Source organism: Rhinolophus hipposideros (assembly GCF_964194185.1).
Source record: "Rhinolophus hipposideros genome assembly, chromosome: 9".
Classification (NCBI taxonomy): Eukaryota; Metazoa; Chordata; class Mammalia; order Chiroptera; family Rhinolophidae; genus Rhinolophus; species Rhinolophus hipposideros.
Genome location: NC_138055.1, coordinates 52,510,591 through 52,538,353, shown reverse-complemented (window position 1 = coordinate 52,538,353; position 27,763 = coordinate 52,510,591). Strand labels below are relative to the sequence as shown.

At 43.8% G+C, this 27,763-nt stretch overlaps 1 protein-coding gene across 7 annotated transcripts in view; it reads right to left on the bottom strand.

Moving 5' to 3' along the window:
- The window catches only part of SCN8A (sodium voltage-gated channel alpha subunit 8), a 164,063-nt gene that overhangs the window by 19,574 nt on the left and 116,726 nt on the right, over positions 1–27,763 (bottom strand). For 5 of the 7 annotated variants that reach the window (XM_081061352.1, XM_081061353.1, XM_081061351.1 and 2 more), the window contains exons 14-21: positions 25,877–26,115; positions 17,864–18,037; positions 15,613–15,969; positions 12,320–12,790; positions 11,690–11,807; positions 11,030–11,184; positions 8,044–8,217; positions 2,923–3,045 (exon numbers count right to left, since the gene is read on the bottom strand). In XM_081061352.1, coding sequence (XP_080917478.1) covers positions 2,923–3,045; positions 8,044–8,217; positions 11,030–11,184; positions 11,690–11,807; positions 12,320–12,790; positions 15,613–15,969; positions 17,864–18,037; positions 25,877–26,115 — 1,811 coding nt within the window. The remainder of the gene's footprint in view (positions 1–2,922; positions 3,046–8,043; positions 8,218–11,029; positions 11,185–11,689; positions 11,808–12,319; positions 12,791–15,612; positions 15,970–17,863; positions 18,038–25,876; positions 26,116–27,763) is intronic. The other 2 variants (XM_081061356.1, XM_081061357.1) reach the window with 1 other exon arrangement.

The following is a 27,763-nucleotide window of genomic DNA, read 5'->3' as shown; positions in this document are numbered from 1 at the left end:
CTGGCAGAGGGAACATGGCTTTAATGGACAACTATGTGCTGACAATCAACAAAAATGCATGCATATTTCATAGCATTACTATTATACACCCTCAAAGTTTTAATAGCATAGCAACATCTTTCAATGAAGATTACTATGGAGGAGAGAAAAGCAAAGAACTACATTAAGTATTCCTTTGCCAATAGCACGAGTGTTTCGATTTTCTGGTCTTTGGTTTGGGGAGGAAGAGACTGGCTGAAGCCAGTGTCCCAGGAGGCTAGGGCCATATGTCCCCTGCAAGCGAAGGTCTGAGCCTGTCATGGGAGCAGCACAGTGACAGTTGAGCCCATCTGCATTGATGGTGTTCAGTTCTCGACGATTTCTTATTTAACATATTCTAAGGGTAACCTCTCAGGTGTTGGCATCCAAGAGAACCCAAACCAAGGAATTAAAAACAGATGCCTCCGCAGAAAAATAACATTCAAGTAAAATGTATGTACCTAATTCTGTTTATTACCGAGAAGTTACTATAAACTTGGGTAAATTCAATCTTTTTTTTCCTTGCAGTTCTTCTTCCACAGAAAGGCTGGGAAATTGCAGTACAGGAATGGATCCTGAGCCCTCTCACCCTGCCCAGCCAGAAGCGGTCAGCGCTGCTGGTTGGAGTCAACCAAATGCGGTGACACTCCTACACCAGAGCTTCCCTTACTAAACGTTTGCTTGAAATCCTGGGTTTGGGTTCAAACTGGTTCCTGCCCACATGACCTCATTAGAGAAAACTGTCATGTAGAGGTTTCACTTTCTAATGATTTTCCAATAAACTGCCTACTGTTCTGAGTACACCCATCTGGACCTCTGGCCTCCTAAATTACTTGAAAGTCGACGAGTAAAAGCTTTTGGGGAGTGGAAACTGAGAGTCCAGGAAAGGTGACAAGAGAAGGAGCTAAAGGGAGGAGGTATGGCTACCAAAAGGGCTCCTGTGTCCAGATTACTCAATAATTTCCTCATGAGCAAGCTGGCACCAGCTGGTCACTGAGGGCTACGTCTGCCCCAGGGCCAGGACTGGCAGGCATGAGCATCCAGACTGAGAAAGTCAGGAACGAGAGTCGGTTGGACATTTTTTGTTGGGCTTCCTTCAGGTCTTACTGGTCTCCGTTTAGGAGACTGAGGAATATTACCACTGGGGTTTGGGGGATCACAGGCTCCTGGGCTCGGGTACAGGGCTGCAAATGCTGTCCTCAATGGACTTCTTTTAATGCTGCCTTTCAGTCTCCAACAGGAATTACCAACTCTATCACAAAACTAGTATGATGTATTAAACAAATTTAGATAACCCCTTCTGATAAAAGTGGGACGGTGGGTAGGGGGAGGGAAGAGCCCTTTTGATCCTATTTGCAAAGACACCATGGGCAACTAAAACACTGAGTCCTCTGCAGTATAGGCTCTCCCTAAATGTAGCCTGAGCATAAGAAACTTATTGCACACATTTGAAATCTCTCCTATTTGTGGGAGAAAGACTCAGAGTTCCAAGTTTTGTTTTTTAAATTAAAATAAATGTATGCTGCTGTGGAACTGACTTCCCTGCAGATGGCTTCAGGTGAGTCGCAGAAAACTTATATTAAGTAAACCAAACTGTGACTGTGCTACAGAAGAAAACACAAAATTGTTGCAAAAAGCATTTGTCCAAATGAACTAAAATAATAAAATTCCCAAGTCCCAGTGAAATTTTCATCTTCCTGTATAACTGTGGGTGGCTTCGTGGATGGAGAGGCCAGGAATCACAGATGAGGAATGAATGAAGCCGCACTGTGCTGGTATCTAGTTTCTCCAATTAGTTCTGCTTCATTCGGCCTCCTGCAGGTTTAATTTTTATTCCTACAATTGGGTATTTGCACATTTAAAAACATATCCTCTGGTTTGCTCTCCTGCATGTATTCAACGTCTGAATTGAGATGAGTTTTCTTGGTCTCGTTAAGTATAACAGACCTCTCTCCACAGGACAACTATTACCACCAAAAGCCAGTTGTCCACTTGATTTTGGGAAGCTGACTTTCTAGTGCATGTGTGCACATATGCCCACAGGCACAGCTGTTTAAATCAACAGAGACAGCAGAAAGGCACCCAAAGAGGGAGCCTTAGTTCTAAGTCGGCAGGATGACAGCACCTTGCGCGGTTCGGATTTGGGTGGAGTATCACCGAGGCAGGAATAGCAGGTGTGGAGAAATTTCAGGAGAACTAGCTGATATTCTTCTAGCATTGTAGCGGGCTGGTGGACAGTGTTAGAATCGGGGACCATACAGCATGGGCAGAGGGGTTGGGGGTAAGGAGGAAAGCTTTGCTATTAGACAGAGGCTGCCAGTCCTTATGCGACTGGGCTGAGAACAACAAGGTGCAATAAGAGGAATCAGAATAGAAAGAAAAGCATTTCTTTTCCCAGGGCCATGCCAAATTCGGCTCCATCCCCAATTCCAGGCCTGCCATCATGTCTTCAAGCCCCTTCTCAGCTGCGGTCTCCAGTGACTCCAAGGTCACAGACCCCACCTGGCTGATGGCCCTACACAGCACTCGCCCTGCCTGCAGCCTCTGCTTTTCAGTGGATCTCTGGGTTACAATTCCCCTTCTTTGCACCTGGTGATTCTCCCTATTCAATCAACAGCCCAGAAAGCCACCCCAAGTGCTACAGGTAAGCCAGGCCAAATGAGAATAGCTGATGTGAACATGTTCTGCGATGGCATGTCATTGGGGGTGGGGCCGATATTAATGTGATGAGGCAGCTTAACGCCACTCCTCTCGCACGGGCAGGTGCAGAGAGAGAGGAGGATCGAATGGCAGCTGCATCACCGAGTTCGTGTTGGAATGATCTTTCCACCATGTGATCGGTTCTAGCATGCTTAAACAGTTTCCATTGGCATGCAGAAGGATCAGCTGCTCTTAGTAGCTTACCCTCATCCCTTCAAATCGTGATAAGGCTCTTAAGGGTCTCAGAGCTCTTAGGGTCCTAAGGGACTTTATGGCACCTAGTTCCGAGTAGCCCAGGGCATTAGCTACAAGGCTGACTAAAGAGACCTACACAGAAACAGAAGAGAAAAAACAAAAAAGGAAACAAAACAAAACAAAAAAAGAAAAACAAGAAAAAAAAAAGAAAAAAGAAAACAGAGGTGCCAGAGTGTTAGAACAGAGCCCCTAGCACTGATTATCCAGGTGGGCCCCCCAGGGAGAGGAAGTGGGTAACACCAGCTGCCTACTTCAACTTGGACTCAAACGACCTGGAAGGAAAGGTGGTTGAGAGGCAGAAGAAAAAACACAAAGGGAAGAGGAAATCGAGAGAAGGCGCAGACGTACATACAAGTTGGCAAAGGGAAGAGGCTGAAGGGAGAGGGAGAAAATGAGGAAGTTCCATTGGAAGGAGAGGAGCCTGAACAGATGACAAAAACCTTACCCTCGCCCTTTACAGTCTCTGCAGGTCCCAGAAGTTCCCATTAAATTAAGCCAGACAAATTTAATGGTACCTATGAAAAAGAATACAGATAAATACACACATTCCACTCAAGTTGCCCCCTCCTCAGCTCATTCACCAGGGATTTCCAAAAGGGGCAAGCTCTCTTACTCCTGGGTGACAAGAAACCATTTGTTTGGGAATTTGGTGAGTCACTCCATCAACAAAGGAAATGTTCAATAAGTACCACAGCTGACTTTGCATTTCCCACACGGAAAAGAACCACATTGAGACTTCTTGACAGAATTTTGATTCCATAAGAACTCACTTAAGTAATTCTTCTATTTCTCACTTTTAACGATAATAATCCTCTACTTTTTAACTAACCCTGATACCTTCACGTTAACTCTACCACTGAGAACTTGGGTGAGTCTGGACAATTGTATCCATACTTCTTATAATCCCCATTCTTTCTATCCAGAGCAGACCAAAATGGCCTCAGGTCAGTCCTTTCCATGACAATCTTTTATTTTCTCATCACTAGAATAACAGCTGGAAGGATTCTTGGAAGAATTTTAAAAATCTTGTTTTACAGATGAGGAAACTGAGACCCATATATAAAACCCATACACCCAATATGCGAGAATTTGCCCAGTGTCTCATCAGCAGTTCTGGAGTCAAGACTGAGATCTACACTCCTGACTCCCAGGCCAGAGCTCTTTCTTCCATGGACAGACCACCTTCCCCACTGGCAGGATCGATGACAATATCCCAGTAGAGGATTATAGGTATCGGAATAATCCAGAGTTGAATATATTGTACACTGAGAAGAATTCTGCAGACCTAGACTCATGGTCGAATGCTTTCCTGCTCTTCCAGAGGCCAACTCACCTGTTCTACCAGAGGCCTCAGAGCAGTTACCATGATGACGCCTTAACACTGGGTACTAACTATACCTAGGACTACGCCTGACCTGAGATCTGAAAATACTTTTAATTGGGCTTTGGGTTTCTTAGAGCAGTCGGTCCCTTATTCTGGGATAGGTTAAGTTGTTCCTTATCTAGAACACAGAAGAAGCACCAATCAATCGCTGTCCTTTCATCCATCATTATCAGTGAGAATCTACCTGGAGATACCTTTTGCTTACTACTGCCAAGTACAGCTAACCCTTAAACACAAAGCATGGATAATTGCCAGATTCTTAGTGAGACCTTAATGGATACATCGGAAGGTAAGCTATCTCATCTCAACCAAGTACCTGAGTTCTGAATTCCCAGGATCAGTGTTGTGCTGTGAAACTATGCCAGGTAAAGACTGCAGAAAACCAAGCTTTGAGCGGCTATAGGCCCCAAACAAAGCAAGAAGACCGCCAGCTCTTTGGGGGTGGTCCCTGGTGAGGGTGATTTGTCTGGTAACAAACAGGCCTACAGGGGGCAGCAGGAGGAGGGGGGTTGGCTCTAAACACTGTTGAGATCATCGGCACTTGATTGATCAACCTGGCCAAGATCTCCCAAGACGGGATCAATAGGATCCTAGCTGGGTTATTCCTTCATAGTCGAGGACTTTCTTACAATCCTCTGAGCCTCCGTGTTAAACTCGCACTGGAGATAATCAGAACATGGCTTAATGTATACTTTAAGGAAAAATCAAACCTGAACAAGACAAAGGAGTTGGGAATTCAAAATTCAGGGTATCTATGCAGGCACAGAAAAAAGAAGACACTGGGTGACTTTTTCAAAATGAAGTGAACATGTTCAAAGGGAATGTTTCCAGTAGTCTGAACTTAGGAGGAGGTGAGTGGTCTCTGAAAGTTCCCATCCCTGGAATCGAGATGCTGGTTAACCTCTGGATATAATGGGGCAAATTTCCCTGGGGGAAAAGATGACAAAATTCTTTTACAGGACAGGAACTCCAGTGCAGCCAAGGACCTGAGCAAAATAAAATGTTGTCTCTGTTAGGGAACTCACATGGCTTATAAATAAAGAGAATTAACCTTAAAAGTTGCCTGGATTAGTCCATGATTGTAAAAAGTATTCTTCGCAGCTTTAAGGGGCAATAAGAAAGAATGAAAATTCATTAGAGAAACAGACATGGTGATGAATAACAGATTCAGACCTCAGATGACGTGGATGAAATGGTAGGAAGAGTCTCTCAGAGGTGGTGCTAAATTAGAACCTACAGTTTACACTGCTGGACGTTCTGAAACGCCAAGGGACTAGACACGTTACCCAAAAGGACAGCGAGAACTCTGACAGTTCCAGCTGTCCAGATGTCAGTCTAAGCCTTATTCTCCACCCACAACTCAACAAGTGGCAATCAGTATAGCCAGGTTTGGACTGGGGGGACTGGCCCTACTTAGCACTCTCTACTTCTGCCGTGGTTATTTGCGTGCGTCTCATCTTTGCAGGCCCTTAAAGAGAAGTGCCCATGTGTTACTCTCTGTCTCTCCCACAATACCTGGCAGCAGGCTTTGCAAACTGTGGGTGCTCAATAAACATTTGATATGTGAAGACTAAGTGAACTGTTCTGTCTTTGAGAAGTCAGTAGAAGGGGGTACCCTGGGAGAGCCCTGTTCCCAGAATGCTGGGTTACCACCAGCCTGGAGTCAGGCCAGAGCAGCGCTGCAAGCTAGTGTAAGTTCCCCAGGTGCTGGGCATGGCTGCCTGTCCTCTGTGACTCCCTATAGCTTCTGGGACAATTCTATACAGAGGATGGTGTTTGATTTATATTTGTTTACTGATAGCTGGTACAGAGCTGTTCTCGGGAGCTACTGTCAGGGCCCATGGCAATGTAAGAATCCAGCAACTCTCAAAAGCTGGAGGGATTTATGGATTATTGTTAGCTGGCGACATGCCTGTCTCATGCTTCTTATTTCCCTGCCACCTAGTATAAAAAGTGATAAAAATATCTGCAAACAAAATGGTGACGTGTGGGACTGTTAATGCTTTTAGCGGCTCATTGGGTACCAGAGGGATGTGGGATACCTGATCGATATCCTTCAATTCTAGGATTACTCAACTCAGAGAGAAGAGGAAGACAGGGGTTCAGGTTAGGGTGGACAGTAGAGGCAAAAGCCAGGGTGGGGGGAGACTTGTTCCAAATCACAGCTTCTCTGGGGACGCTGGGAGTGTATCTGTCTGAGTTGTTGGAAGGTCCAGAAGATGAAGGACTTTTAGGACTCCCATAGGTAACCCACCTGACTCTAAGTGGGCCTGAGGAATTAGTCAAATGAAGACTCTATGGCACTCCGCCGTTCTCTACAAAGAGAGCTGGCCCAGTGTCCCTTTAGTGCTCTGAGCCTTATCCCAAGCCCATTCCTTAATTCTTAGAGCTCAAGTCTCCATTTGTGGGAGGTAGAAGCCCTTCTATCACAGGGAGCTATTAACAGTTGCTGAAGGGAGTCCTGAGACCTGCTAGGAAGGTCTGGGGCAATACCGGTTTGTTTCACTTTAAGAGCAGAGGGTGACCTCCTCACCTCATTTAGGTGTCTTGCTTTTTGAAATGCAGAATGCAAATGGGAGCACAGTGACAGCTCTTGGAAGGAGTCATTAACCTGGGAAGTTGCAGACCCCTTGTTGGGAAAGGAATGCATTTGTAGAGCAGATATCATTGCTGCTGCAGTGTGCTGGGCTCCTGTTATCTGAGGACGAGATTTCCATGCTGCTCTAGTCTAGAGCCTAGAAGCGTTCTATAGGTCGTTTACCCACAACCAACCAAACCTGTATTCTAAATGTATCAACCCAGCCTCCAAATGGCTCTACTTTCTTGGCACTTCTCAACTCTCAACAAGGAACCCCATTCTCCATAGACCCTGGTCCTGCAATTCCCATTCACCCTTTCTCTCAAATGCTGATTTGGCTGGAAGAAAAAAGCTTTAGTTATGACATAGAATGAGAGACGGTCATCATGGTCAGAAAAGCCACCAAGGAATAAATGCTGTTAGGGTGAGCAATCGTTATAGATGGTGCAGCTTCCACCTGAAAGATAACACAGAAGGTTATGGTCATCAAGCCTTGGAGATGGTCTTGGAACCTGGAGGAAAAAGGGGTTTGCTTAAGTTTGATTATCACCGTGGAAATGGCAATGTGTGGGAAGAGGAGGCTTTCTTTTGGTGTGAGCTCCCCCTCTCCTGATAGGCTGACCTGCTCAGACCAGTGTGGTATGAAGACTTGAGTTGGATGGGAGCAGACTTGAGTCGTGGGAAGAGTCATCAGGAGAGTCTACGAGACACCCCCCCCCCCCGCTACCCCCCCACCCCGGGTCCCAGCGGCATCCACCTCATTCTCTCACTCCTCTGCTGGCAACAGAAACAGGACATCCGAACCTTCCTGTTCCCAGCCTAATAGCAAGAGGTTGGACACCATTCCACTTCCTATTCCTAATCTCGGAATCCTTTAAGCCAAACCACCAGGGTAAAGAGCTGGTTGGTTAGTCCCAGGAGCAACGGCAGGGATTTCAGAGCCCCCTTCCCAGAGGTAAGATCTGACTGCTCTGAAAGGAATTGTACCCAGATCTACAGCTCATCTTACACCCTGAGCCCCTGGCCACTCCAGCCATCAGAGGAAGAAAAATCCCTTTTTTTGTTTTCCTGCTAGAAAGGGGGGAGAAGTAGAAAGCAGGACACGTACAGCCACGATGAGGAAGTCCAGCCAGCACCAGGCATTGGTGAAGAACTTGACGAAGCCATAGGCTGTCCACTTGAGTAACATCTCCAGGATGAAGATATAGGTGAAGACTTTGTCAGCGTACTCCAGGATGGTACGAATGGTCTTTCTCTGCTCAATGTAGATGTCCTCGAAGGCCTGAAAGAGAGGCAGCAGCTGCCTGTAATGCCTGAAGGCAGATGAGCAACACCTGTGGTGGCCTCTCGTTAGCTGCCTTCCTCTTTCACTTTACTCCCCTGCTATACATGGCTTTCTTTCTTTGTTAAGCAGTTTTGTTGAGATATACCATACAATTCAGTGATTTAAAGTGTACAATTCAATAGCTGTTAGTACATTCAGAATTGTGCATTCATCACCACCGTCAATTTTAGAATATTTTCATTACCCCAAAAAGAAAGCCCCCATCCTCTAGCTGTCATTCTCTAGTCTGTCTCCCCCTACTCCTAGGCAACCACGAATCTACTTTGTACCTGTACCGATTTGTCTATTCTGGACATTTCATACAAATGAGATCATACAACGTGTGACGCTTTGTGACTGGCTTTTTTTTTTTTTGGCTTCTTTAATTCAGCATAATATTTTCAAAGTCCATCCACATTGCAGCACACATCAGTACTTAATTTCTTTTTATTGATGAATAATAGTCCAACGTATGGCTAGACCACATTTTGCTTATCCTTTCTCACTTGATGGACATTTGTGTTGTTTCTACTTTCTGGCTATTGTGACTAGTGCTGCTCTGAACATTTGGGTACAAGTTTTTATGCGGACGTGTTTTCATTTCTCTAGGGTATACATCTAGGAATGCAATCGCTGGATCGTATGGTAACTCTATGTTTCATTTTTTTGACGAACTGCCAGACTGTTTTCCAAAGTGGTAGCTCCATCTTACATTCCCACCAGCAGTATATGAGGGTTCCAATTTCTCCACTGCCTTGCCAATATTGTATATGTTTATATGACAAATTTCTTTCTCCTTTCAGCCCCTGACATTACAGATACAGGTGGAGGGTCACAGGGCTGAAAACAATCTTCCTACTACTTTCTTTCTCTGCAATTCCTGAAAGAGAGAATTCCCTGATACGAAGCTAGGAGCATTCCCATGTGCAGAGGGGTGGACTGTGCACATGTGGTTCTAAGAGGAAAGAATTCCTAATGTTTAAAAAAAACCTGGAAGGGAAAACAAGTTCGCTGGCAGGCAAGGGGAGGTGCCTGCTCTGAACAGCCCCAGAAGGAAGGACAGGGCTGCTTTCAGGCTCAAGTGCCCCAGTTTCATCACTGGACAGTGGTGACAGAGTTCATGAGTCCACAGTCCTTCTCAGGGTCTTGGGACAAATAAATCCCGTCTGCTCAGTGGAAACAGCAAAACCTTCCATGTTGTTTCCCCTGAACTCCATTTGGAAAAATCCATTCTATAACCCAACATATGTGAGATGCCTGTGACCAGTCTTCGTGTCACGGGAGGCTCTAATCCCTTCCCTCTGCAGTCTCATCACAACTATCTTCTAGTCTTTTCTTGGACATTTTAGCTGTGGCTTCACTTTGCTCTTTTGAAGTCTCATGCCAACTCATTGACTGAGCCAAGTATCCGGGTTTACTCAATTATGACAAATAAAAAGTGTCAAAAGTGAGCAGTAAAGAACGTTAAAGACATTTATTTTGCTACTGCTTTTTTTGTGTGGAGACGGGAAAGAGAGGAATAATAGGACGGGACATGTTCTCTGTTGTATTAGATTTCTGTTTACTGGATTTGCAGGATAAGGACGACAACGATAATAAGACACCTTTCTCCGATCACTGGCCTGAGTTTGAACCTCCCTTTTCTCGAGGGCAGAGACCAGGCTGTCATGTGCCCCAGGAGGCAGAGTGGATGCCCGTGGACACAGTAAATGACTCAGGGGTGGGCAGGCCAGTGGCTCGCCTTCACTCAGAGCAAGGACACCACGCCACCATTGTTCTGCCTCGTGCTCTAGTGCTGACACTTTCCTGCATGGACCTGGTCCTCCATATCCGTGGGCTCCTCTTACCACACATTTCTGCCTGTCTCAGTTTCTCTTAGTCTCCTACCTCACACATCTGCAATACCTCTCAAGTCACTGGTGGGACCTGGAGCACTGAATGTGGGGCTTCTCCCATGTTGTTTTTCTGCTTCCAGATTCAGCTTTGATTCCACCTATATGAATGTGCCCACCTTCTTTACAAACATTTCAAAATTCTGCATGCTTCACCTTTCCCTTAATCGAAAGGAAGGAAACGTGTAGTGTCTCTAGTCCCGCTGTCCTCAAATTTAGTCAAACTAGGAAGCAGCTCCCTCACCCAGACCCTGTCTGGTCTCCTCAGTTACAGTCCAGCAGGAAGTGAAAGCAAAAGCCAAGGAACTTCGTCCTAGCAGGATACGAGCCCGTGTGTTCAGTGCCGTGGACGCCTCATAGACTGATGTGCTCTTACGACCACGTGGATACAAACAACCCTGTACCACAGATCTGACTCTCTAAATATTTGCTAATGCCAAGGGTTCTCCAAGTCCAGTAGGGTGTGAGGGGAGAGTGGGTGGAGGAACGCCACCTCCCCCTACCTTGGGCCACCGAAAAGTAAAGAGCAAGAGATTTGGGGTATTAGGTGAGAAAGTTTACCTTAGGAAGTTGCTTAGAATGGGGCAAACCCAACTGTGACGACACTTGGTCATTTGCATTCTCATCCTGATGAAAAGGGGGTTTTAGGCTTGAAAGGGATCATGCTGAGTCTAAAGAAGATCAGGATGTGGACAAGTGTGGGCTCTAATCCGAAAGCTCCAAACACCAGCCCAAAGCCCTTTGATAGACCATTATCCTTGAGTTCACAGCCAATCAGTGTTCTCTGAGAAACTGGTCTTGGGCCCCATGTCTTTCCCACTTGTTCCTCTAAACCCTTCCCCAGCCAATCCCTCATCAGATTCTCCCCTGGGCCTCACCAGGGCGCCACTGCTGAGCAGAATCATGAAGATGATGAAGGTCTCAAACCAATTGTGCTCCACAATGAGGAAGCAGGTTTTCCGCAGGATCCACCAAGACTTGCCTAGCCCTTCTTCAATGTTGACATGGCAGCACTTGAATCGCTGGACACAACCTGGCACCAGCGGGAGAGGCAGGTCAGACCGCGGGACGTGCCCACCCCGCCCTGCCCTGTCCTCCATCTCCCAGGCCCCACCTGGCGCTGCCCCACCACACAGCTGGGAGTACAGTGGCTGCCTCAGCACGTCTGACTCAGAAATGGAGAGGGTGGTAGGCTGAGACTATGCTGCCAGGCTACCAGGCCCTCTGGTCGGGAAGATGTCCTCTAAAGAAGCAGTGAGGGAGAAACGGGTATCAGGAAGCGACCCAGCCGTGACAGAATAGTCTTTCTAATGGAAGTTTTTATAGGCTGATGCCAAGAGAAAGTGGACAAAGTTTTGAGACTAGTTAGACCAGGGACAACAATATCAGCTCCCCTCAAAATGATGAGATGGGGCACAAAGTTCTTGAAGACAGCCACTGAACCGCCGCCCTCTCATCCAAGCACTACCCCTGGCAGAAGCCTGTCTGGAAGCGGGGAAAGTACGATGTGCCCACCCCCTCGCTTTGCCCCCTCGCACCTTCTGTGAAGCAGGCGTCTGGGTCTAAGTATTCCTCAGGCTGTTCCACAGGGACCTCCTCTACTTCTGGTTTGATATCGATGGTGCTTCCTTCGGAGGAGCTGGTATCATCCAGTTTCTAGACATGCAAGAAAAAGGGAGATGAAGCGACTGCAGCAGCGCGACCACTCTGCTCTGACTCCTCTCCCCCGGTACGGACGATGTGCCAGCTGTACTTCTTCTCTGCAATTCTATTATAAACTCATCATCATCCAGCGCACGGCAAGCAAACAAGTGCCACAGGGCTTTCGAAACTGCTGTCAGGACGGGGTGTGACATTAAAACCCATTCACAGATGACAGTGACCCACACTAAACCAAACGTGGCGATGGGCTGGTCTCGGGGACACAGATCAAACAGATTAATGGCAGGGAAGTACGAGAGGGCGTACTCTGACCTAGATGACCTAGAAGTGATAGAGATAGCTCCAGGAACACCTCAGGAATCTAGGTCACCTGGGGACGGCCTAGAGTGACAACGGGGTCACTCAGTTGGCCACTCCAGGATCTCTCTACCAAGCCCATGGCTGCACCACTCCCTGGCGCTGACAGCCCTGTCTGTTCTCACACAGGATCCAGGCTGGCTTCTTACATCTTTGCTGCCTTCGGGATCCGATTCGCTGCTAACGTCCTCTGTGTTGACGTTCTCAAAATCGGACTCGCCTACAGCAATGGGCACCCGCACGGTCAAGTTGGGATTGTTGATGAAAGACATGTGGTCCTCATCAATGATGTACTTCTCCACGCTGCTGCCAATGCCACTGGTGGTGCCATTGCCATTCTTCTGGAAGTCCCCGTTCCGGTGGATGTCTGCCCCGGTGTGGTTGGCGATGCAGTTGGCCTTCTTTTCATACAGCTCGTCCAGAGGTTTCACTTCATCGGCCTCACGCTGCTTGAAGTGGGCCTGCATGAAGGCACGCACTTTCACTTTGGTCCAAGCCACACCCTTCTTGATACGGATCACTGAGATCTGCAGGTTGTTCATTTCCCCATCATCGTCTGTGGCTGCCAGATTGTCTGCACTGAAGGAGCTCAGGAGCAAGGCCAGAAACAGGTTCAGCACCTGTACCAGCAGCATTGGAAGAAAGGAGAGTGAATGGAGGATGGCATTAGGTAAGCTATCCACTAAACTAGGAAACTGGAAGCCCACAGACTTATGCGGCAGGCTCAAGGATTTCTATAGTGTTTTGTGTGGCCCACAGTGTTTTAAATGCTCATGTGACTAGGTGAACATTTTGTTTGATTTTTGGTTGTAATACAAGGAGTTTAGCAGCTCTTTTCTTGGTTCTTATATCTTATCTATAGATCTCTCTCTCTATCTACATTCCAAAATATATTACCTTTTCTATAATCAGAAAAAGCAAAGGCTCTCTTCGTTTTCGAAGATAATCCCCCCAAAATAAAACCAAAAATGTGGATATGGATTATTGGGGGGATCAAAGAGTGTACCAAAGATGCCGTGTGTTCATGAGCAGTGGATACCTGGGAGGACCCATGCTAGAAAAAAATTAGGCCTGGAGAGCCATACTTTCACACAACAAATCAAAAAAGGTAGAACTGAAACACATTTCATGTCATCTTATTCCAAAAATTAATTTTCTTTGTTTTCTTAACATTTATCAAAATGAAAGAGATGTAGCAAGACAGTGATGGTGACTTTTGTGTTCTTTGTATATCTAAGTGTTAAGCCAGCAGATACAAGCTTTCTTTCTCTCTCTCTGTTTTCTTACTTTACCACACTGGGCATTAAGATTAATTTATTTTTATTAACTGACTTTTGAAAAATGGGAAAGGTGTTCACTTCATGATTTACACCTGGCCCTTACTTTGTCACTCTTCTGAAGATGAATAAGGAATCTATTTTAGGTGGAGATAATAGTATGTGCAGAGTGGGAGGGACTGAAACAATACATGAATGATGTGTATTTGGATTATCTGGGCCATTGAAAAATAAGTATGTTGTAAAGTGGGGGTGAACTGGGGAAGACTTTCTAAGGGCCCGGCTGAGGGATTTAGATTTTATTTAAGTGGAACTCCTTGATTCTTGAGGAAAGGAATCACCGATGATTACAGAGAGTTGAGGAAGCCATTCCTACTGGCCATATACAGAAGAGGGACGAGGAGCGAGGAGGCTACCACTTGCACGTGAGCTGATAAGGGTCTCGATTAGGCTCTATAATCTCAAACCTTAGCATGCATCAGAATCTCCTCATTAGCACGTATTTCCTTGGCCTCGCCAGAGAGATTCTGATTCAGTAGATCTGGTGTAGGGCCTGGGACTTAGCATTTCTCAATGAGTAAACCTGGGATGATTGTAATGCAGTGGTCTTTAGACCACATTTTTAGAAATAGTTATAGAAATAGAAAGGAAGAGGCAGACCTTAGAAACACTACAAAGAATGATGTATATACAGAATAACTATGAAGAAAGATGTATAAAAGACAGCAGACATTTACTGGGAGAGGGGAGCGAAGAGTCAGAAGAGTTACATTTACAGATTCCTAGACTCTAGGTGAGTAGAAGGACTGAGCGAAAGGGAACCTGGAAAGGTGTCATCAAAAGCAGAAACAATAGGTGCCTTTGTCATGTGCTCGGGTATCTGTAGACAGTCACGGGAAGATGTCCTTGAGAGAACTGAGAATAGGAGAGGAGAGAAAGGGTGGCAAGTCAGGGCTGGTAAATGTTGATCCTATTATGTACCATTAGGCAATAGCTGTATTCATTGAAGGAGTGTCAAGACTAGAGGGATTAGGATTGAGAGAAAGGTGGTTGGGAATGGAGAAAGAGCGAGATTAAAAAAAGCCCAAAACATTATAGTGTCTATTTTTCACAGGTCAAATGAAAGAAGAGGGTGGCTGGCCATAGCTGGTTCAGAGGCTGGTGAGTAGGAACCCGCTCCTGGTATCCTTCTCTACGGCAGAAAAGAGAAGAGAACTAATTAATGTGGAGGAGCTTACAAGGGATCAGCCGAGTCTGCCGTCTTCCAGCCTTCCTTGCTCTACACTTGCAAGTGGGATTTGGCCTCATCTGAAAGATGGGTACTTCCCATGCACTTTAGTGTGTGTGTCAATCATCTGGGGGTCTCATTAAAAATACAGATTTTGATTCAGTAGTTCTGGGGTGGGGTCAAAGATTCTGCATTTCTCACAGTCTCGAGTGATCTCAGTGCTGCTAGTTCTTAGTTCACACTCCAAAAACAGGGAGGAAAATCTCTGTTGGTGAATGTTCTATATTCAGAGGCAGAAAATAGCAGGACAGATCAGAGTGAAGCAAGAAAGCAATTTGTCCTTTATACAAATTATATAAAAGCTAAGAGAGTTTGGTCATGGTTCCCAATGGAGGGCAACTTTGCCCCCTACGGGACAGCTGGCAATGCCTGGAAGCATTTCTGGCTGTCACAACTTGGGGTGGGGGCACGACTGGCCAGTGGAGCCAGAGGCCAGGGATGTTGCCACATATCCTACGACGACAGGACAGTCCCATGACCAACAATTACCTCGCCCCAAACGTCAAGTGTCAAGGTTGAGAAATTCTGGTTTAGACGAAGGAAATTTTTGTAGTAGAAAGAGATAGAGTTTGAAGCCTCGGCTCTAATACAAGCCCTGACATTTACCAGCTGTGGGACTTTAAGAAAGTCCCTTAACTTTGCTGAGTTCGTTTCCATAACTATGAAAAAGTGCTGGCAGGTTGTGGGCCTTATGATTCAGAAGGTTCCTGTAAATAGCAGTCGCCTTTCCTCTATCTGAACCTTAGGGTCCTTGGCTGGAGAAAGAATAAAAACCAACACAGACGTGGAAGGCAGTAGGACTAAGCAGGCTGGGCCTGTAGGCCAAGCGTAAGGTGCTCGGGGCAAAGAACAGAGAGACCCACAAGTGGGTACTAACCACGAGGTTGCCGATGACCATGACCATCATGAAGACGATGAGGCACATGGCCTGGCCGGCCACCTCCATACAGTCCCACATGGTCTCGATCCACTCCCCACACAGCACTCGGAAGACAATGAGGAAGGAATGGAAGAAGTCGTGCATGTGCCAGCGAGGGAGTTCACAGTCCACATTGATCTTGCACACACACTCTTTGTAGCTCTTTCCGAAGAGCTGCATGCCCACCACGGCGAAGATGAAGACAATAATGGCCAGCACCAGGGTCAGGTTGCCCAGGGCACCCACGGAATTGCCAATGATCTTGATCAGCATGTTCAGGGTGGGCCAGGATTTGGCCAGTTTGAAGACTCGGAGCTAAGGGGGCAGAAAGAAAAAAAAGCAACAAACAAAAACCACATGATACTCTAGCCATTTTCTCAGCACTGGGCTAATACAAAAACATAGATCATTAGTAAGATCAGCTTAAATTTATTGAGCAATCAGAATTTTCTAACAGTCTTAGACTAAAATGGGAGAAACTGAGGCACAAATAAAGGAAAACTGATTAATTTCATGGTAAGTGAAAGATCTAGAACCATGAATACTTCCTCTAGTCCCCTGTATTACTCCTTGAGTCAATCTACTTAAAACAAAGCCATACATGAACATATCCTTTTTCTATTGATTTCACCTTGACTTCTCAAGGTACATATCAAGAAAAATGTAATTTATAGTGAACCAAAAGATCAGTATGTAAGGACAGTGACAATAACTCATTTGTCTCCTTAAAAAAGCATTTAAAAATTCTAAATGTCTTTTTGCTTGCCAATAATCAATGACTGATATGAAACTTTGTGATATGTTTGGAGTAACTTGAAGGGAAAGGAAAACTCCTAAGAGAAGGGGTGGTTCCATATATGTCAAACATCTTATGAAAAGGAACTATATTGACATTAATTCAGAGGACAGAACTTTTAGTATCTGTCAGTCATTAAATTTCTATATTCTATGTTCATTCATATGAATGATTACAAGGTCTTGGCTAACAGGCTGAAGATGATAATGTACAAAGCCCATGAATGGAGTGATGATAATCAGATTATCACCAGATGTCATAAGTTAACAACTAATTAAACTAACAGATAATATAATAGGAATTTTGGTAGAGACAACAGCACCGATTTGAACACTTTTTTCTTATTGAAAACGAGTCTTATGCGAGAGTTCAAGATTTACCAGGTGTTGTTCTGTGTGTATATCTGGGTCACTCCTCTTTTTTTTTTCCCTTTCTGACTGCCTTTTAATTTATTAAGCATATTAGTGCTAAGGTTTCTATCTCTTAATCCTTCCTCTCATTTTCTAGAAATGTTCTTAATGTCTACTGTGGGCTGGATCGTAACCAAAGACTTGTAAGCAGAGGTTCTAGAAACTTGGCAGAAGTTCACTTTGCGCCTTGGACTGAGTGAGATCACTGTTTTACAAATAGTTTTACTCTATTCCAATTCTCTTTCTTCAATATGCTGGATATCCCGATGACAAAACCTTAAGTTCTTTCAGTTGCAAGTGCTTAGGTATTTTCCCAATAGGGAGAGAAAAACCCAAGCCAATTCTGATGCTTTGTCTGAGTGGGATATGCCGAAGGTCACTCAGCTTCTCAAGCGACTCAGCACGTCACTGATGCCTATGTCTATGGGAAGCTATGTTGAGGACATCGTTAACTATTCTTTCAGGTCCTTTTTGTAATCTACACATTAACTTTTTAAAATACAGTAATTAAAAAACCCTTCCTAACTAATGATGTGGAAAACAAAGCCAATGTTCAACAACTAATTTCAATATAATTTAAAAAAAGATGACCTTATTCTCATTTTCTGAAATGCGTGTCACCAAAATAGAAATGTGGAAAGCCATCTTTAAACAAGGAGGAATTCTTGCCATTTCAGGGAGATGTTCAGATAAAGAAATAGGTTCACGAGCAAATCCAAACCAGACCTCAGAATAGCCCTTGGGAATCCTTCTTCATCTTTTAGGTTTATCATTATTTGCTGAGGAACTTCCTAACACTGCTATCTGTTTGTCGATTGATTTTAAAAACTAACTTCTATATTAGCAGGAAAGTTTTCAAGACTGTAAGCCAATAAATAGCCAACTGAAATTGGGAGTAGATTATAGCTAAAGATTTTTTAAAAAATCATCAAAATAACTTATGTAAAACTCTAGTAACTGCAAGATAGGAAATGTAAAACAAAATTGGAGAAATATTGAATACCAATCGGAAAGATCGCAGCACCGAAAGCCCCTCCACATCTGATAGACTCAGTTCCATTAAACTGAGGGAGACAATAAATCCGTCAAAAATGTTCCAACCTTCTTGGAAATAATAGTAGGGATCCATGGCTATGAGCTTCAGGAACATTTCTGCTGTGAAAATTCCAGTGAAAACCTAAAGAGGGGGAACGCAGGGGTTAAGAAAAAGAAATGAGAAGAATGTCTTTATCATTATCTTTCAATACAACATGTCCAAGAAGCCTCAAGAGCCAGCCTTGGTTAAATTCCGCATCTGAGGACATCAATACACGTCCCATGACCGTGCCACATGATGCAAGAAAGTCTTATTTTCCTCTTGAATGAAGTACTCAGCCCCAATGTTTCCATCTTTGTTGCCAGAACCACCCAAATCACATTGTTCAAGAGTGCAGTTAAAAAAATTATTCTAACCACACAGATGACTCCTTCTAAAGGGTCAGCAGTGATTTGAATGTGTATACTTGGGGTGTTTGCCAAAAAAAAACCACACACCACCAAACACTTGTGTTATAATTATATTAGAAAAATACAGCATTGTTCCTGATTTGATATTATGTGTCTTATCAAACTTAAACATGCCCTACAGGGTTTCTTATTTTAAATCGTAAAACCAGTAGAACATTGCTAAAAGTGTGAAAAATGCAGGAAAAACACATCTATCGTCTCACCACCTTGCATATAACTATCATTTTTATGTACTCCCTTTCTGTTTTTTTTCAAGTGCGTATATATCTTGAAAGAGTAGTAAAGTCATAGAATACACAGTCTTGGGTCTTATTTTTCACTAATCATGACTTTATCCATCTTGCTACATGGCCTTCCTAATTGTCACTGTTACTGCTTGTATAAAATGCCACTGGTGAACATATCCTCAGAAATTTCTTATTATGGATACATTGGTGCTTCCTTTTGGTTTTTTTCAATATGATAACCAGTGAAGTAATAATTGTTTTAGATCTGGAGCTTATAGGGTACAAAAATGACTTCTTCCCTCCGTTACCTGTCTCCCACTTTTCTGTCTGATGGAGCACCTTGTGTTTCCTAACACTTTCTGTATCCTGCAGTCTTAGTAATATAGGAAAGGAAAAATCCCATGGACACCAGTTTTGACAAGACCAATTCCCTTGCTCTAAGCTAAAAACATGACATCAGCCTCTTACTGAATATTATGTTTTCAGAGAACTTTATATGCAATAGATTTAAAACTCATAATTAATTACTACTTATGTCCACCTGGTTACCAAATTTACACATGAAGGAGTTTAAGAAAAACTCTGAAGATGTGGTCTGAGGAAAGAATTAAAAATAGTGAAAAGTACTTAGATTACAGCTGCTGTTTAGAAATATACTGAATTAATGAATGGAAATAACAAAACAGAATGACTTGAAGGAAACAGAATGGATAAGTGTGCTAGAAGTTTTTGGTGTCCATATACTTTGGTTCCCCTTTTCTCTAAACTGAAGACGCAGTATTCTAAAATGGAAAGAAAATATTCCCTGAAGAGATTTAGTTAAGCAAAATCAAAGTTCATAGTGCAAGCTAAGCATCTACAGATAAAACACCCCGCTACGTGAGGTCAGGGAAAGTAGGGGCAGCTAACCAATTCCTGACAGACATTTTCCCCTTCGTGTAAACCCATCAAAGGTTTCTCTACACAGAAACGTTAGCCTGCTTAATGCACACCAAGGATACACTGCACTCCTGTTCCATCGGTTCCCAGTGAACACACAGCAAGTGCTCGTAAGAAGCAGCGGCTGACTGACGATGGAACAGCTACACTGTGGGAACTATGGTATTTAAGAGAAAAGCAATGATGGCACAGTTCCGTGGTGCTGCCTTTCCACAGGATGAGTGGCCCCCAGGCGCCTGGTAGGAACGCCTGCAACAGACGTCAGCAACAATGTCGTTTCAACACATAGTGTTCTGCTATCACTTGGAGTGTGGGTGAAAATAAATTTGTAACTATTGGTTAGACGAAGAAATAACTTTTTTAAAAATGAAAATGGAGAAGAGTAGATTTCCAGTTACCCTGATGACGCCACTCTTATTTGCACTGAGATACGCTTCTTGAGGAGAAAAAAAAATTATAAGCAGTTGTATCAACAACTGTACATAAATGGTGCTCTTGTGAATATCACCAAGTATTCCCCTAGGAGTTTCTATTCCAATGCAGCGGTTCTCAAAGTGTAGTTGAGGATCCCTGGGACCCCTAAAACCCTTTCAGGGGGCACGAGGTCCTCCCTTTTCCAACTACGTATCTGTGTCAGGCCAGATTTTCTTTCTATGCTTCAGTCAAAGCAATATATCACAATGGACTGAACATAGGCGCAGATAAAAGAATCTAGTTATCTTCTATTAAACCATGAAAGAGATTTGCAAAGATGTACAACAATGCCATTTTTTCTTAGAAAATATAGTTTTCCCCCCATAAAATGTTATTTAGGTAATTGTGTAATGAGTATATTATTGTGATTTTTAAATAAATAAATATTTAAGACTTTTTAAAAATACAGTAAATATCAATAGATATAACTGTCATAAACAAAAGCTCTCTAGCTCTTTTTAAGAGTTCAAAAGGGGTCCTAAGCCAAAAAAAAAAAATGATTGAGAACTGCTGTTATAATAGAATGTTCTGAATTTATAGGTGACATGTCTTTCTAATGTCAGATTGGAAGCCCCTGGGCAGAGGCCTGAGAATTTGTAATGCCAGGTCAACAGGTAAGGTCTCCAATGTCCTAAGACTGGGGCGTTTCATTTGGGGGGTCACTCTGGCGCTTGTGAAGGGTCAGGGAGAAGTGGCCATAACTGCATCTGTGGACAAATTTTAGGCTCGTTTGGGAGTGACTAGGGTTTGCATGCTCTTGTCTGCTCTCAGAAGGGGCCAATCAGCTCCTGTTCTGTAGTGGATCTTCCCCCCAAATGAATGAAATGCAACATGGTAAAGGCTCTCCGTGTACCACAATGGAGACATAAAAATAACAGCTCCTCAGGACCTCAGTCACCAGGAGGAAGGGTGACACCTCCTCTGGTTTGCCTGAGGCTCTCCTGGTCTTCACACTGAAGGTCTTGCATTCTGGGTCTCCAGTTAGAGTGAGCAGTCGGCCTAGGACGGTCCCACTCTTACAACCTAAAGTTCCATATCCCAAGACCCCCCTCAGCTCTGTGCAAATTGAAATGGTTGTTTACCCAACTGGGGGGGAGACATAAAACTGAAAATAGTACGTAGTAAGTATTTAGAAAGAGGTATGCAGAAGGGGTTACAAGGATACAGATGAGAGAAAAATTAAAACATAAAAAGAATTTCTTTTGAGTGAAAAGCTGTAGTTAGGCTGTAGTTAAGAAATGATAACATTCACGTGTACTTGGTGAGCAAGGAAAATAACTTCCTGTTTTTCCTTCCTTTGCTAAGAATCTCAGAAATTAAACTTTCATGTCAGGTTAAGCCTTTGCCCTTCTTTCCACGTCACCAACCCCCCAAACCATTCAGTCCTAAAGCACTTGGGTGGCGATCATTTGGAGGGAGGCCTGGTGCCAGGTGCTGGAGCCCAAGCAGGGCATCCACGCAGGGGAGCAGCCCGGCCTGGGCTGTGAGAGCCTGTGCAGGCCAAAGAGGGGTGTCCACTTTGGGGGACAGTCCAATACGAGCTGTCAGAGTCTGAGAGGGATGAGGAGGGTATTTATGTAGGATGACTACCCAGCACAGGGTGTTAGGACCTATGCAGGATGGAGAGAGTGTCTCTGTGGGGGAAGCCTGGCGTGGGGTGTGGAGAGGTCCATGCAGGAGGAAGGAGTTCAAGGAGGGTACAGGATACAAGGGTGTGTGGGGTGTCCCGGCCTGGGGTGTCAGAGCCTGAGAAGCGTAGGGGGCGGCCCACAGCAGGACACAGGTGTGGATGCTGGGTGGCCTGGCCTGCGGAGTCAGAGCTTGAGCAGGGTGAGGAGGACATCCACGCTGTAAGCGGTAACAGTGGCTTTTTGATCAAATGAGTAAACATACTAAAGATAGTGGTGACCAGGTTTCTTTTTGTTGTAAAAGAAATTACAAATATAGAAAGGAGAAAACTGGACTAAATCCCATAGTGCTGTATTAGAATTGCATGTGACAGCACGAACGCATGGCTCTTAGTACATACAGCCAGCTTGATATAAACAGCCAGCCCTTGTACTGAGAGGGCTTAGGCGTGCATATTGCTCCAAAAGAGCCTCCCTTCTAAATATCATTTTCTACTAAAACCACCAGGGCTCCTTCAGAAATGACTGGTTCCAGGCCTGAGGCAGGGAAAATATAAAAGTAGCTTGGAATATCTTGTGATACCAGAAAACCAGGAAGTCATGAGAAAGTGATGAAAGGACACAGAGGCCAGCTTGAAGGGACTCCCATTGGCCAAATCTGGAATAGTTTCAACGTTGAAGTAAATGACAGTAATGGGTTATAACCCACTGGATAAAACTGAAAACCGTGAGTCCATACTGATACAAGTAAATAAAGGAATGAATCAAAGTTTAACGAAGAACAGGAAATTCAGATAGTTTTGAAGTGACTTCCTCACAAATATTTATTAATTATAAATGGAAAAAGAGTAACTTTATAGGGGAGAGGAGCCTGGCAGACACCTCCTTAATCAAGCAATCAACATCACCAGTAATGGGACAAATGGAAATTGTGTGCCACCTGGTAGATGCCATGAGAAGACAAGTGTCACTTGGGTGATATTGCTGTCAAATGCGTAACTTGAGTCTAATCCTGAGGATGCATTAGACAAACCCAAACTGAGGAATTCTACAAAATAACTGGCCTGTAGTCTTCAAAAGTATCAAGGTCACGAGTCAAAAGAAGATGGAGGCACACCCCGTGGCTGAAGAAGATGAAAGAGCTAGGACACCAAATGCAATGGGTCACTCGGGAACTGAACCCTTTTGTCACAAAGGAGATTACTAGGATTACTGGCAAAACTTGAAGGGCTCTGAGAATTAGATGGCTGTAGTGCAACCATGTTCACTTCCTGTCTTGGACAGTTATATCAAGGCTCTGTGGGAGAATGCACTTGTTCATAAAAAACACACACTGAAGTATTCGGGGGTGACAGGCTGTGTCAGCAAGTTACTCTCAAAAAACGTTTTTTTATGCTGTACTTGGAACTTCTCAGGAAGATTGAGATTGTTTAAAAAAACATCTTATAAACCCACTGTGGTGTTCAATAGCTTGCAAAAAAAGGCAAGAAAAGAATCACAACTAAGTCATACAAAAGTTGTAGAAGTCACAGAGTCCCTGGGCTTCCATTTCCTCTATAAAACATGGGGGTTGGGTTGAATTATCTTTCAGGTTCCTCCTATTATTAGATTTTTTCTTGTAGGGAGGGCGGAAAAGGCAGGGATCATCAATTTTCAGAGGACTGTTCTAATCGTCCCTCAGAAATATCTATTGGCACATCTATGGAAACGCTACTTAATCATTGTCCCAGCTGAGGGAAAAGCCTCACATTCCAACCATAAGACAAGACTGTCTCACTTTTTCCCATCTTCTTTTTCTCAGGTTCTGTCAAAGACTCTACCCAAATCTCCAAGCCTTTGAAAAGTCTCCTATTGAATTATCCTATTACAGTTCCTATGATTTATATTTTTCACTATTCCAAAAACTTCTGTATAGGTTCTCATTTTATCCTCCCAACCATTGATGAGCATACTGTTAACCTCATTTTATAGATCTAAGACATTTCTGGACAGAAATCAATGGCTTATTTAAGCCATTATTTAAATTCTATCAAATAGGAACCAAAACCCAAACCTTGTGACTTCTTGTTCTGTGTTCTTTCTGCCCAACTCAGTAGAAAAGTATATCTTTGTGTTGATTGACAGAAAAGTACATCTTTGAGTTTCTGTTAATTGTTCAAGAAACACTTATGATGCAAGTTTTCCTGAGGTCCAGCACATATCCAACTGCCTTACCTGGCATCTTCACTCAGTGAACAGATATCTCATCCTGAATATGTCTAAAATGGAACTCTTGATTTTAAACTTCAAACCTGTTTCTTCCTCAGTCATCTCCATTCCCCCCTCCCCTCTCCCATTACTAACACCCTAAATCTAGGCACCATTCTTCATTTCTTTTCCTTCACCCTCACACCCAATCCACCAGCAGGTCCAAAGTATCCTGAACAATTCACTACTCTCTATTCCCTTGCTAATTGTATGTTTACTATCCCCTTGAAAAGTCTTGCCCCCAGAGCTTTCTTCGCTTAGAACTTGGTTCTGGTTGGCTTGTCTCATGGATTCCCTGATATTAGCTGCCAAAATTTTCTCCTCTTCTCTTTTGTCACTGATAGATCTGAGCAGTCTTCTGAATGCTCACAACTCTAATTTAGCTGTGATCCTGAATCTCTGTAGATTGTTAAGAAAGGGAAAAACAACATTATTTGCTGGCCTTGCCTGAGGGAAATTCTGCTGTGCCAGATGAAAAGGCCTCTCAAAACCCCTTAGAAATCGGGAACTGATTCTATAGAAGGCAAATAAAAGTAAAGAAAAAGAAAATGCTGCAGGGAAAACGTCACCACTGCCACTATCCACAGCAAAATTGATCAGGTCATAGTTCTCATTACTTCACTTGTGGCTAATAAAGTAAAGCTTATATCTATATAATATTGCTGTTGACTGGCTCAAAATGCAGCTTATGGCCAAGCCCCTGGGTCAGCCCAACATACAGTAAGCCCCCCCTCAGGCACCCATCTGCCAGTTGGCAGGTCTCCTGGCCAGTCCTGCGTCAAGACTGGGATATGTCACTGGGCTGCACATGAGGGTTTACATCACAGCAGTGAGCCTAAAGTGTGTGTCACTGAGCCAGACATGAAGCCTGGAAAGAAGACAGAATCATCCTGGATGTGTGCCAGGGAACACAGTAGCCTACAAGGACTAGCCAGACAAAGGATCCTTTCTGCCATGTGTGTTTTCAGAGTCAGAACTCACAATGATATTATAACTTTAATAGTGTATTAGGACTTAAGGTAGAAACTGTGTATGTGTGTGTGTGGGGGGGTAGAGGTAGGGAGGTTGGGGGACGGGAGAGACAAGGCGAGGGAGGGAAGAGGAGTGGGAGGCACACAAACCACACATCAGGCAGAGATCATGCTCAAATTAAATGGTGACAATTAGATCTGACATGCCTGTGGTGCAACTCCTAAGGAATAATGAGGCCCTGATGACCTAGAGGATTCTTTCCAGTGAATTCTTTACTATCTATCAAAATTCAATCAACTCCTGATTTTTGTACTTAATATGTAAAACAGATAATCCCCAAATTACAACTACTTGGCTTCAAAATATATTATGTAACCTATTTTTTAAAATGTACGTATTTCTCTTCTAAATAATATCATACATTAAATATATGACTTCAGCGAACATTAAGACAAATTTGGCACAGATCAATGAATGCTGGAAACTGGAAGAGAGCCCAGGCGTTGGACTGGAGGGGGAAAATAGCCTAGAATTAAAAATTTACCATAGATCCCCATATGGCTAAGTAATATGACAGCACAGGCAAATGTATAGTTACATTTAATGAACTAAAAGAGCTCTCTTATTTTGTGGTGGTTGTCACTGAAGGTGAAAGGGGAAGTGCTTTGCTAGAGCAATACAGGAATCAATGTGAGAAACAGAATGAGAAAAAAAACCCAGAAGTCCTTGGCTCAGGCTGCTGAAACCAACCCACTGTACCATGCCTCCCATTCTGTCACCATGGCTGGGTTTCTGCCAACAGCGCTTACATGACATCTTCGAAGTTCTGCAGAAAGAGGAAACAGCCAAGGGATCACAACAGTGAAGAGAAGCGGCTGGGGCCGCGGCATATGTAGAAGCATTTGTCTTGCGATGAACTATTACTTTCTTTTCAACTCAACTCCAGCTTTCAGTATCAAAAAAGATGTCCGACAGGCAACACACGTTCAGATGACAAAATCAGAAGACAGAGCTCTATCTTACCAGGTTTCCTACGGACAAGACATGTTCAAATTGTGGCGTCATAGGATGGTGCTCCATGGCCATAAACAGTGTATTCAGGACAATGCAGATGGTGATGGCCAAGTCCACAAAAGGGTCCATGACAATCAAGTTCACAATCTCTTTCAGTTTTATCCAATAGGGGTGACACTCCCAGATGAGGAAAGTATTGGCAAATTTATACCAGCATGGTGGGCATTTTCTCTGAGACTCTTCCAGCTCTGTAGTGAGTAAAAACAAAAGTGGCCCCTCAATCACGTTAAGAAAACAAAGGGATAACTACAAATCCTCACTAGGGCGTTACCACTATTATTAACAGGGGAACAAAGGTGGCTTGAGGGCTGACTTTCCTGCGTGTTTCCCTCTTTTTCCCTTCTCTCAAAGGGAGAGAGGAGGCATGATCACTTCCCAGTTAATAAGGATCTAGTTGTAAACAAAACTCAATCCATCCGTTTTGGGAGCATAGCATAGTGGTCAGGAGCTTAGCTTCTGGAGGCTGACTCTCAGCTTCAAAGGGCTTCCGCACTCACAAGCTGTGTGATCTCAGGCAAAGTATTGACTCCTCTGTGCCTCAGTGACCTCATCTGAAATGGCACTTACTTCACAGGTTATAGAACTAAGTTAAGTCCTGTCATCCTCATCCATTCAGTAAGGATTCAATGAGTGGATGTGGGTAAAGCAGGTGGCACAGTGCCTGGCACAAGGTAAATCCTCATTAAAAGGGGTCATATTATATCACACTTTATATATATATATATTATATCATGTATGATGTATTATATCATACATATATTGTATCATTGACTTATTATCAGAGAAGCCATCGAAAGCACAGACTGAAGCCAAACGTACCTGGGTGCAAATACCAGCTCAGATACTTGCCACCTGTAGGAGCTTGAGCAAGTGATTTCAATTTCCTATGAGAATTAAATGAGCTAAAAAATATATCAAGTGCCTGAGGACACCCTAGCATACAGTAAGTGCTACAGAAATACTTGCTCTTATTATTACCTTTACAGCAGAATCAGTGCCGTCAATCAAGCCACCACATGGAATGTAGCTCTTACGTCCCCAAAGAAATACCAATCAATGAGTTTATAATTCACAATCCAGTTAGGAGTGTAAGCCGCATCTCCCTTTCTCCCTTCCTTCCTCTTTCTCATCGCTCTTCCCTCTTCCTTTCTCCTCTCCTGCCCTTATCACCCTTTATCCTTTCCTTCTCTTCTTCTTCCTCTCTCCTTTCCTTGGTCTCTTTCTTCTTTCCCTTTTTTTTTCTCTCCTTATTTTGTTTTATACTCTCGGTCTCTTTTTGTCTGTCTCTTTCAGAAGTAGAACATGTTTTTTGTTTTGTTTTGCTTTTTCCAAATAAGATCTTATATAAGCCCCAATATATAAAACAGATAAACCAGAAATTGCTCTAGTTAAGGCACGGAAAAGAGCTTGGAGCTCAGTCCCATTAACTTCTTTCTTTCCTAACGTACTTCCCCAGAATCCTAGGGCTCTGATAAACATAGACTGAAAATTACCGGACTAGATAATCTCTAAAGTCATCTACAAAGCAAAGATTAAAAAGGATGACTACGCATTCGAGCCAGAGAACCATTCAGCTGGCAGCTACAACCATGTAGGCATGAGGCCCTAGGTAACAAAGATCTCCTCAAATTGAGTATGAATAGGTAGGATTACGAAAGTCCAACGACCTTGACTTAGGAGAATGGCCTTTAAGAGGTGTAACTTTGCAAACCTGCCAGCATGATAATCCTTAGAGGCAAGGTATTGGTTCTACAGGCTGCCTGTAATTGCATCCCACTCTGCCCAATTCTGCTGACAAAACCAAATCACTCAAGGAATAAAAGAAAGTTTTCCAAT